We start from the raw sequence: 11,889 nt of genomic DNA on the forward strand, positions 1-11,889 counted from the left end.
AGGAAAATTCTTTAAAAATTTTCTTCTCAAGAACAACAAAGCCACAATTAGTCATATTGATATGAAATCATCCTCAGGTAGTGTAGATTTAAGTTTGTTCAAATCATGACCCCCGGGGGTAGGGTGGGGTCACAATAGGGGATCAAAGTTTTACATAGGAATATATAGGAAAATTCTTTAAAAATCTTTTTCTCAAGAACAACAAAGCCACAATTAGTCATTTTGATATGGAATCATCCTCAGGTAGTGTAGATTCAAGTTTGTTCAAATCATGACCCCCGGGGGTAGGGTGGAGCCACAATGGGGGATCAAAGTTTTACATAGGAATATATAGGAAAATTCTTTAAAAATTTTCTTCTCAAGAACAACAAAGCCACAATTAGTCATATTGATATGGAATCATCCTTAGGTAGTGTAGATTCAAATTTGTCGAAATCAAGACCCCCGGGGGTAGGGTGGGTCCACAATGGGGGATCAAAGTTTTACATAGGAATAAATAGGAAAAATCTTTTAAAATCTTTTCAAGAACAGGAAAGCCGTGATTAGTCATTTTGATATTGAAGCATCCCCAAGTATTGTAGATTCAAGTTTGTTCAAGGCATCCTCCAGTAGTAGGGTGGGGCCATAATCGGGGATCAAAGTTTAACAAAAGAATATATATAAGAAATATCTTAAAAAATCTTCTTCTCAAGAACAACAAAGCCATAATTAGTCATATTGATATGGAAGCATCCTTAGGTAGTGTAGATTTAAATTTGTTCAAATCATGACCCCCGGGGGTAGGGTGGGGCCACAATGGGGGATCAAAGTTTTACATAGGAATACATAGGAAAATTCTTTAAAAATCTTCTTCTCAAGAACAGCAAAGCCATGATTTGTCATATTGATATGAAATCATCCTCAGGTAGTGTAGATTTAAGTTTGTTCAAATCATGACCCCCGGGGGTACGGTGGGGCCACAATGGGGGATCAAAGTTTTACATAGGAATACATAGGAAAATTCTTTAAAAATCTTCTTCTCAAGAACAGCAAAGCCATGATTTGTCATATTGATATGAAATCATCCTCAGGTAGTGTAGATTTAAGTTTGTTCAAATCATGACCCCCGGGGGTAGGGTGGGGCCACAATGGGAGATCAAAGTTTTACATAGGAATACATAGGAAAATTCTTTAAAAATCTTCTTCTCAAGAACAACAAAGCCACAATTAGTCATATTGATATGAAATCATCCTCAGGTAGTGTAGATTTAAGTTTGTTCAAATCATGACCCCCGGGGGTAGGGTGGGGTCACAATAGGGGATCAAAGTTTTACATAGGAATATATAGGAAAATTCTTTAAAAATCTTTTTCTCAAGAACAACAAAGCCACAATTAGTCATTTTGATATGGAATCATCCTCAGGTAGTGTAGATTCAAGTTTGTTCAAATCATGACCCCCGGGGGTAGGGTGGAGCCACAATGGGGGATCAAAGTTTTACATAGGAATACATAGGAAAATTCTTTAAAAATTTTCTTCTCAAGAACAACAAAGCCACAATTAGTCATATTGATATGAAATCATCCTCAGGTAGTGTAGATTTAAGTTTGTTCAAATCATGACCCCCGGGGGTAGGGTGGGGTCACAATAGGGGATCAAAGTTTTACATAGGAATATATAGGAAAATTCTTTAAAAATCTTTTTCTCAAGAACAACAAAGCCACAATTAGTCATTTTGATATGGAATCATCCTCAGGTAGTGTAGATTCAAGTTTGTTCAAATCATGACCCCCGGGGGTAGGGTGGAGCCACAATGGGGGATCAAAGTTTTACATAGGAATATATAGGAAAATTCTTTAAAAATTTTCTTCTCAAGAACAACAAAGCCACAATTAGTCATATTGATATGGAATCATCCTTAGGTAGTGTAGATTCAAATTTGTCGAAATCAAGACCCCCGGGGGTAGGGTGGGTCCACAATGGGGGATCAAAGTTTTACATAGGAATAAATAGGAAAAATCTTTTAAAATCTTTTCAAGAACAGGAAAGCCGTGATTAGTCATTTTGATATTGAAGCATCCCCAAGTATTGTAGATTCAAGTTTGTTCAAGGCATCCTCCAGTAGTAGGGTGGGGCCATAATCGGGGATCAAAGTTTAACAAAAGAATATATATAAGAAATATCTTAAAAAATCTTCTTCTCAAGAACAACAAAGCCATAATTAGTCATATTGATATGGAAGCATCCTTAGGTAGTGTATATTCAAGTTTGTTCAAATCTTGAACCCCCCCTCCCTTCCTTCCCCCCAGGGTAGGATGGCAGACATCTTTAAAATTCCGTTTCAAGAACAGCAAAACCATGATTAGTTATATGAATATAGAAGCATCCTCAGAAAGTTTAGATTCAATTTCATTCAAAACATGGCAAATGGGGATAGGTTATGCCTAGAACAGTTGATCAAAGCTTTACGTATGAATATATAGAAGAAGAAATCTGCTGACAAAGAACAGCAGGGCCATATTGACTCAGGTGAGCGTTGTGGCCCATGGGCCTCTTGTCTTTATCAGGCTGGTTGTAAGTGAGTGTGTTTTCTTTATCAGGCTGGTTGTAAGTGAGTGTGTTTTCTTTATCAGGCTGGTTGTAAGTGAGTGTGTTTTCTTTATCAGGCTGGTTGTAAGTGAGTGTGTTTTCTTTATCAGGCTGGTTGTAAGTGAGTGTGTTTTCTTTATCAGGTTGGTTGTAAGTGAGTGTGTTTTCTTTTGTTACAGAGATGATAGCCTCCCTGAATCGTGTAATGCCGGTCAATACTAACAGAGAGAGAAGAGTGCGCTACCAGCATCCTAAAGGGGCCCCCGACGCTGATCTAATCTTTGGATCCAAGTAAGAGGACCTATCGTGTCGACCGAAGAAGAGCATGCATTCTAGTGAATATCAGATAAATGATCCTTAATTCTTAAAACAAAGTGTGCCAATAAGTGATTGAATTTGAATCATTTAATTGGAAAAAATCTAAAAATATATTCATTTATATCAATTATTTAATTTTTTTCATAGGAAGAGATGATGAAGAATGAAAGTGAGAGAGAGCCCTTTCCCAAAACAGGGTCATGTCATACCAGTGAAATCAAGTCCGAAGCCGTAGTCAAACACTGGGATAAAAAGTTACAGGGGACTTAACTCTGGCATTGATCTGTTGAAAACAATTAATGTACAATACAGTGATTGGTGATTTACTGGGGTGGAACACATGGATGAGATAAATCATTATTTTTTTGTTGTGGTGGGAAATGTGTAGATTCACAATGTCTGGTCAATCCATTATAGAGTGCTTTACACATTATACATTACATGTATGTACACTGCTGTTAGTCTCTACTTTTTACAACTTTCTGTGGCCCTAGCTGTTATAAATTTACACATCCCTCGTGACTATTTTACTATTAAAGCAAAAAAATATATATTTATTTAGAATATGTTACTCAGGATGACTTAACAATACCAGCCATATAGAAGATATACATGTATCATCTGAGAATTCAATGGATTTTTTGAAATACTTTTTTAGAATTGGACATCAAATTAATTTTTTCCTTTAGATCTGTCTCAAATTGCAATATATTTAATTTTTAAGAGGGAATTCTGATTCTATATACATGTATTTATAAATGATGCAGACATGAATTTTTCCTCAAAAAGAATTTTGTGATGTTTTATTGTTCTAGTGCTGTTAGATCTTTTGAAAGATTGCACGTTGTATTTGCTTTCATTGTTAGTTGTGTGTGTGTGTGTGTAAGGTACCAGGTATTGTTTTGTTAGTATCTCATTACATAAAATGTATCCTAAGTTTTGATTCTAATTGGATAAGTAAAAATATTTGTTGGTAAGTAAGGAAATGTACAAAGAAAACTCATGGAATGTTCTTTACCATTTTGATGAATGAATAAAAGGGAGAAGTTGGACAAAAATTTATGTCTTTTTCATACAGACAGAAGATTGAATTTGTTCATTTTTATGGCCCCTAGAGTAAGATTTGGTCACAACTGGGAATCAGAAATTTTACATGAAGAGGTGCTTGGGTCAAGGATAATGTATTTCTTGCATTATTACAAGTGTTAGAGGCTTGTCAAGTGTGAGATTTTTCTGTCGCACACTGTATAAATAAGCCATAAACAGTTCTAAAAACGTAAACTTATGCGGTATAAATAAATAAGGACAAGTTCTTACAGATGCAAACTGTTTAGCATGCTGGTGCATGTGAAAATTGGCTTTTTCCCGTAGCATCCGATTTAACCTTGCTAAGGTATTTTCAGCGTGGACCTCAATAAGTCTAAGAATGGTCAGCTGTTAATTTGCATACTAATATTATACATGAGGCCAAAATAAAAAATAGGGTTGTTTCCCCTAACGCGACCGACCCACTTAAATCGTGCCAACTGAAAAGTTTTTTTTAATAAGATTATTCAAATATTTATTTTTATTGTTTATCAACTTTATAAAACACAATTTCATTAAAATTCGTTTTTTATCAGAACGGCGGCTTTTGTTTTACTCTCATTTGGCGCCCACGACATGTGGCCACAGAGGGTTATTTAGTGTTATAAAACAACGGCGATGTATCGATCAATCTTAATATATATCTTTAACTTATTGGAATCCTACACTCTTGAAACATTTCGTGAATTAAATATACCATGACTAAGGAGTGTTAAGATGGTATTTACAAATGTGTCTTCTAAAATTAAATTGTATACGTTGTAAGCATGACAAAGCCTGCCTCATGAGCAGAAGAGGGGCCAAATTTGTGTATGCATATCAATAAATTTCACTCCATTTCATTCGTTTCGATCTAAAAAACACTTCATGTATGATTCTATTTTTACTATATAGGACCATAGGATTTGTAAATATATCTTTGTATTATCATTTCATCTTGAATATAATTTGAATGCCGTTTCTTCATTCTTTTTATTTATGGGGTAAACTTCGTGACTATAACATTAGATATATGAAACTTTAATCATTTTTGATATGGTTTGGTTGAATTAAATATTGTTTATACAGGTACTCTCTTTTCAGATAGTGTTGAAATCTTGAAAGTTGGCTTATGGTACGGCTTCCTGAGACGTCCATGCAGTGTATTTTTCTTTTCTTTAGTTGGGTCCTTGAAAATAGGTTGTTTCTTTACTTTAAAATACCTTTAAAAATTGCTGGGTCGACATTTGAACACCTGCCTGGTGGAGGGCTCCTAATTTAGACTTTTTCTCGGCACTTATGGCCATTGATCATAAAGCATCAGTAAGGGATCTTTATCGTGCCAACATCTACATGTATACTGTGACACTACATGGCCCTACGTTTTTTTTACGGTCTCATTTGACTGACTAGTTTCCACGCCCCACGTCGGGACCTGTGACTTAGAATAAGCTCCTGAATTACGTCGTGACTTCAAAACGAAACACTAGAATTACTTCGCCACGGAAGGCCCTTGACATTTTATCTGTGTAAGCACTCGAAGATGATAGTAGGTTCGAAAAAAAAGTATACTCGGATGGCTGATGGTTGAGTATTTGCGAATCTTATCTTTTTGTAAAAATTCAATTTCAATAAATTTACGCTGGCCTGAGATATTTCACAAGTTCAAATGAATAATATTTTTGAATTAATTTACCATACATGTTGCTTTTAAATTTGATTGCGCCCATGACAAAAGGGCATTATGGCAATTTTGCTAAAACAGAGAAATAACGTCATAAAGATATGACGTTGCAGACGGTGAGTGTCGACGCAGATTTTTTTATCCACGTGTTTTACGTTTTGACACGTCTTGCTCACTTTTGTCATTGAAATAATTATTTTCATTTATATCTTTAATTCACGTCTTGATCTTCTGGTCCACTGATATTAATTATTTAAAATATTTAGAATTTTATTCGAGACCCGTTTCTTTACTATATGTTATTGTAGCTTTATACGTCTCTGATCTGGGCTATGCATTTCCTATACATGTATAGAAGCTTCAGACTAGGTGATTTTCTGGATAATTGAATATGGATGAACGAATGCGATTTTGATATATAGACAAATTGAAGTTATTTGTTAGACACGAGTATATTTTCAAAATATTGCAGAGGAAATCGTTTTCCTGTATAAGATCCACCCCACCATTCTCAACACATCGATCATGTGAACATTGAAGCATTGGTACATCGTGCATAAATTTTTGTTGTAAAATGCTTTAATTGCCAAAAATTTGAAACTGATCACACTTCTTCCAACAGAAAAGAAAAGTATTCTTGTAAGTTTTCACAAATCTAGCAAAAGTACGAACGAATGACAGACATGATATGGTAGAGAGTGATTATTTTTAAGAACTATAAATAAAAACAAGAGAGGTAACTCTGACAAGCGAGATACTAGAGAGGTACTAGAGAGGGACTTTCTTCTTTTTTTTAACACCATTCAAAATCAACATACTCATACAAATTTGCTCCCGTAGTATAAAAAATATTTTTAAAAATCTTACTTATCATCAGTTAAAAAAACGTTTTAATTGTAAGTATTATATTTATATATTCTTTAAAAGTATTTTTGAAAGCTCATGGAACTAGCTGCTATATTGAGCTGATTTTTGGTATGTGGCTTTACCTTGATTAGTTAAAGATCAAGTTTGCATTTCGTCCCACTTATTGCATACTGAAATTTCTACGGATTTTTCCGTTATTTCCCGATCATGACAAGGAGTACAAGGCGGGTGTGACCGGTCGGCAGAGGATGCTCATTCCTCCATGGCACCTGATCCCACCTCTGATGTTTTTTGGAGGTCTGTGTTTGCTCTGCTCCCGATTTGTATTGTTTGAATGGACTGCTATACATTTATTGACTGTGTTCTCGGGCAAAATGCGTTTTGTCGGACCCAAGAACCAAACTGTTTGCTTGAGGTCGTTAGGCCGAAGGCAAACAGTTTGGTTCAAGGGTCCGACAAAACGCATTTTGCCCGAGAACACAGTCAATAAATATTTTGTTATACCTTTTATTTATTTTTTGTTATACATGTATCTTTTGCTGGCTTCCATAATAACGAATGCAAATAAGATTTTGCTGATCCTGCCCACAGTGTGACGTAAGCGGTCCAATATCTCGTCCACAGGTCCAGTATCTCACTCTGCTGTCAAACATCGATTTTTTATGATCGCTCATGCAGTAAAACATTAGAAATATTAGACTTTTTAAGTATAGATTTATAAAGGAACTAATTTTTTGAAGGTATAACAATGTTCGTTGTCTCAATATTTGCAACATAATTTACTTCTTTGAGATCGGCATCACAGATTTTTAAAGTTGTGTACCAAAAATTTTAATTTTAATTAACTAGTGGTTCATCTTTGTTACAATGCGAGGACAATTCTCATATATTATAGTAATGAGAAATTCTACAGTTATATTCTAATAATGATGTTGTGTTTCTTTCCCTTTCGGTTTGTGTATTTTTCCCGGATAGAAAGATAGGTTTTTGATTTTAGGGTGGATGCTAAACATAGGAAATAACTTGGAATGGCCTTAAATTTATGTTGCTGTCTACAAAGATAAAATTTCAAAGTCATCATACATAAAGTGTTAAAAGGGGTTTCTTGATGAAAACTGTGATCTTAGTTTTTTTTTTTTTTTTTTTTGGTCAGACATTGAACTTTCAATTTTGCCCCTCATTGTATTTCCATCTCAAATCCTTTTTTTAAGTTTGGGTCTGGGTCATAATCTTTGATTTTCTTATTGGGATTATTTCATGACTATCTTTTGTACGACCTGTCTAGAATATAATATTCCGGAAAGGGAGGTCACTCTAATATTTCATCATCACGGAACACTCACGCTGACACTCTGAGAGTGATGTCTGCTGAAGTCGTTTCGGCGTTCATGGCCATCGGTCTTAGCGAACAGAAGGCAAAAGAAACTCTAAAGAATGAAACTGTTTCACAGAATCTAAAAACTGCTATAGAACAGGTAGGTTTATTAAGAGGAAGTGGATTTGTTGGAATAGTTCATCTTTGACTGTCGGTACTTCGCGTGACGCAACACTATGGTAATATAGTAGTACTTTATGACATATTACAAGTGCAAGCATATGTACAGGTAAACATTATGTTACTGGCTAGATCATAAGGCAGCGGTCAAACAAATTCATGAAAGGAATTTTTTCCCCCCAAACATTGGGCATTATAAATGCTTGATGTATTTAACATTTAACTATTAACTGGCATTAAGTATCACGTGAACACTTTTTAATTCACATCAATTTAATACAAAATGTTAACGGCATTATCCTGTTATTCGCTCTGCAGAGTGAATAATATTCGACGTTGTTGATGTTATGTTTTTTCTTCGTTTTTTCTACTTGCCTTTGAAAGAACATATTATATATTTTAGGAAATTAGCCTTTATTCTGTCGTATTTTTTAAAAGTTATAATATATATTCTAAAATCCGATTAAATGACTTTTTTGTACTTTATACTTGCCTTTGAAAGAATATATATTTTTAGAAATTAGCCTTTATTCCGTTGTAATTTTTTTACTTATCGTATATTCTTAAACCCCAATTAAATGACGTTATTTTCGTATTTTATACCTCCCTTTGAAAGAATATATATTTTAAGAAATTAGCGTTTATTTCATCGGAATTCTTTCAAACCCCGATTAAATTTCAGTACTAATCATATTGAATGAAATTTTAAATGTGAGAGAATATATAGCGTTTATTCCGTGATTTTCTTTATTTCTTTTGCATGAGGAAATAAATTTTATTAAGTTACTCTCTATATAATGTAACGGAATAAACCATTTTTTCATGAATAATTTCATGTTCATTTATCTATCAGGGAATAAAGTGTTATATATATCTTATGTTTTCATGCTTGTTTTATAACGGAATAAACCATAATTATCTTCATGTTTTATCTATTGTTTGTTTACACGTTAATTTAAAACTGAGGAAATTAATCATGTACTCAACTGTATAATATATTTTATGTTTTTTATACACCTGTAACGGAATAAAATATATTTTCCTGCCATTTCAATGATAATTTCTATTATGTAAGGAAGCCATGCATTTGCAGAGACATCGTCCTGTATATTTATGTGAATTTATGAAACACGTAATATCATTTGAACAGGGAATACATCTCTGTACATACATGACATCATTTCTTCTTTACTCTATCAGACCTTTAAATTCAATGCCATAACAATAATTAAAGAAAAATACGCTATCACATTTACTCCTAACAATAGGAACAATAACAGATGCATGAATAACGTTCACCTATGGCTCAGTTAACACTGCTAAACAATTGAGAATGACGTTTGTAAAAAATCTACTTCTGTTCATTCGCACCAGTGCGAATAAGTATAACTCTATTTTCATACATAAAATGCCTTTTTCTCAATATTAATATCCCCCCAAAAATCCAGAGAATTTTAGCTTGAAAATGGAAAGATCGTCGGTATATATATACCCCTGTTATTCGCACCGGTGCAAATAAGTATGGCCCTATGTCCTTTCATAAAATGCCAATTTTAGAGTGAATATCCCGCAAAAAAACTCCAAGCCCCATTTTTTATATACTCTCCCCCAAAGAAACCCTTTTCCCGGGAAGTCTTCCCTTTCCAGAACATTTTAGCTTTAAATTGGAAAGATTGTCGGTATATATATACTCCTGTTATTCGCACCCGTGTGAATAAGTATGGCCCTATGTCCTTGCATAAAATGCTTATGCACACAGGCAACCTTTCAAATTTCATTTGTAAATTTCTTATTTTATATTGTGTAGATAATATAACATATAAAACAACGGTTGGAATTTGTATGTTTATTATGTACATGTATTTCAGTCCTGAACTCTTGATTTCCGTTTCCTGTATTTAAAAGCACCTCCACCTATAAAACACTGAAATACTGACCTCACGTCAATCAATGGTTTTCATTTGACATAAAGTCAATAACGTCAAATATTATTCGCCCCGCAGAGTGAATAACAGCATTTTTATGAGAGAAACTCTTTTACAAACAGCATAAATATTATATATAGCTAAAATAAACAGTTTACTACATAACCAATAGCTATCAATTGAGAACACTAAGATTTACTTAGTGAATGACATTCTTCATCATTCTGCAGGCAGAGAAGATTGCTCCAGGACAGATTGACAAGGAGAATGGTAAATTGTTGTATAACATCGCTACCAAACTAAAGGCCCAGATCAAGAGCCACCAACTCATGCTGGTGGAGTACATCATCAAACGTGAAATCACCACGGAGATACAGCTTAATGGTTTGTCAAGAGTTTTCCAGAATAATAAATGTATTCCTAAGGTCCTTTTGGCTATACAGGTGAAAAATTCTAAAAGAATCTGTTCCAGCTTTTGTGTTTGCACTATACTCAAAAAGGCACATATGACATTTCTATACTTGTCCTATTAGAGATTCTTTGATAGTTTTTATGATGCATTTATATCTGTGACCTGTTAATATAAATGTCTGTGCATGACTTATTTTTTTCCAGCTGCCTTGGACTACCTGCTTCATCACCCCCTCCCTCCAGTAGACATAGAGAGGTTTGAGAAGGAGTGTGGTGTGGGGGTGGTCATCACGCCAGACCAAGTGGAGGCTGCGGTAAGAGGGACAGGAGATAGCTGTATACAGATAAATATACCCAATAAATTCATAAAAAAAACTAAAGGAATGTAATTTTAATATTGTAGAATCTCTTTGTATATACTGTAACTATAATTTTATGTGATTAATTCAAGTGAATTAAAAATACAAAATCCTTCTTCACCTTTGTTCCTCTATTATATATATTTCTAAATTATACTCTTGGTTTTCTTTAACAGGTTGAGGAAGTCATTGCAAAATACAAGAATGAGCTTTTGGAGAAGAGATATAGGTTTAACATGGGGACTCTGATGGGTACACATTTTAATCTTTAGTTCTATGAGCAGATAATTTGATTGAGATTGTTGATTTCAACTATTTATTTATAGTTTTTTCCCCGTCATTATAAGTATAAAATGTAAATGCTTTGAAATAAAAATTTTTCTTTATCATCTTAACACATGTATGTCAGTTCTAAGAATGTATAGCCATATATAGGTACTACAATTAACATCCATGCAACTCTCCTTTTTAAGGAGGTAAAAATATTGTGTGGTGATACCTACATGTATTTATCTGTCTCTGATATTAATGTTTGTGTGTTACATTTTAGGAGAGGCTAGATCCAAACTTAAGTTTGCTGATGGTAAGATTGTAAAGAATGAAGTGGACATGCAGGTGTTAGATCTACTGGGTCCAAAAACTGAGGCCGACCTAGAAAAACCAGCCAAGAAAAAGGTAAGGGATAGAGTCCTAGCTAATGGATTCTACAACCAGCTAAACAAGAAGATAAGAATTGTATTTTCTCTTGACATAATGTATCCCAAAAGTGGCTAAACAATTGATAGTCATTGTATTTAGATTACGAATGGATCCTAAATCAGCCTTGAACCTTCCAGGCAAATTTCATGAACTTTTCAAAAATGAAAGACAATAAATATTTAAATATGTTGAATTATTTAAAGCCTAAGATTTGTTTTTGAAGTACATGTTTTTGAAGGACACTTCCACCATAGATACCATGGTTACAGTGCCATGTTTTTGTTCTGTAGGTTGTTAAAGAGCAGAACAACAGTGGGACAAAGCCAGGACCCAAAAAAGAGACCCAGACTGCAGAAAGCTGTAGGTCACAAACTGAAGATATGTAACTTATAGAAAATAACTTCACTTTGAATAGAAACCCAGTCTGTAGAAAGCTGTAGGTCACACTGAAAATATGTAACACATAGAAAATAACTGTAAAAAGAGACCCAGTCTGCAG

The 11,889-nt window shown here is 34.1% G+C and overlaps 2 protein-coding genes across 2 annotated transcripts in view; both read left to right on the top strand.

The window, feature by feature from the left end:
- LOC133203771 (regulator of nonsense transcripts 2-like) overlaps positions 1-3,943 on the top strand; it is a 35,497-nt gene extending 31,554 nt beyond the window's left edge. Inside the window, exons 42-43 of the mRNA XM_061339558.1 lie at positions 2,747-2,858; positions 3,033-3,943. Coding sequence (XP_061195542.1) covers positions 2,747-2,858; positions 3,033-3,042 — 122 coding nt within the window. The 3' untranslated portion in view covers positions 3,043-3,943. The remainder of the gene's footprint in view (positions 1-2,746; positions 2,859-3,032) is intronic.
- Positions 3,944-7,808: 3,865 nt separating this feature from the next.
- Positions 7,809-11,889, top strand: part of LOC133203772 (glutamine--tRNA ligase-like) — a 30,775-nt gene continuing 26,694 nt past the window's right edge. The window contains exons 1-6 of the mRNA XM_061339560.1: positions 7,809-7,976; positions 10,152-10,305; positions 10,537-10,646; positions 10,868-10,943; positions 11,242-11,366; positions 11,681-11,750. Coding sequence (XP_061195544.1) covers positions 7,863-7,976; positions 10,152-10,305; positions 10,537-10,646; positions 10,868-10,943; positions 11,242-11,366; positions 11,681-11,750 — 649 coding nt within the window. The 5' untranslated portion in view covers positions 7,809-7,862. The remainder of the gene's footprint in view (positions 7,977-10,151; positions 10,306-10,536; positions 10,647-10,867; positions 10,944-11,241; positions 11,367-11,680; positions 11,751-11,889) is intronic.

Source organism: Saccostrea echinata, unplaced genomic scaffold (genome assembly GCF_033153115.1).
Source record: "Saccostrea echinata isolate AGI-Se365-2 ecotype Australia unplaced genomic scaffold, CSIRO_AGI_Sech_v1 ptg000051l, whole genome shotgun sequence".
Lineage (NCBI taxonomy): Eukaryota > Metazoa > Mollusca > Bivalvia > Ostreida > Ostreidae > Saccostrea > Saccostrea echinata.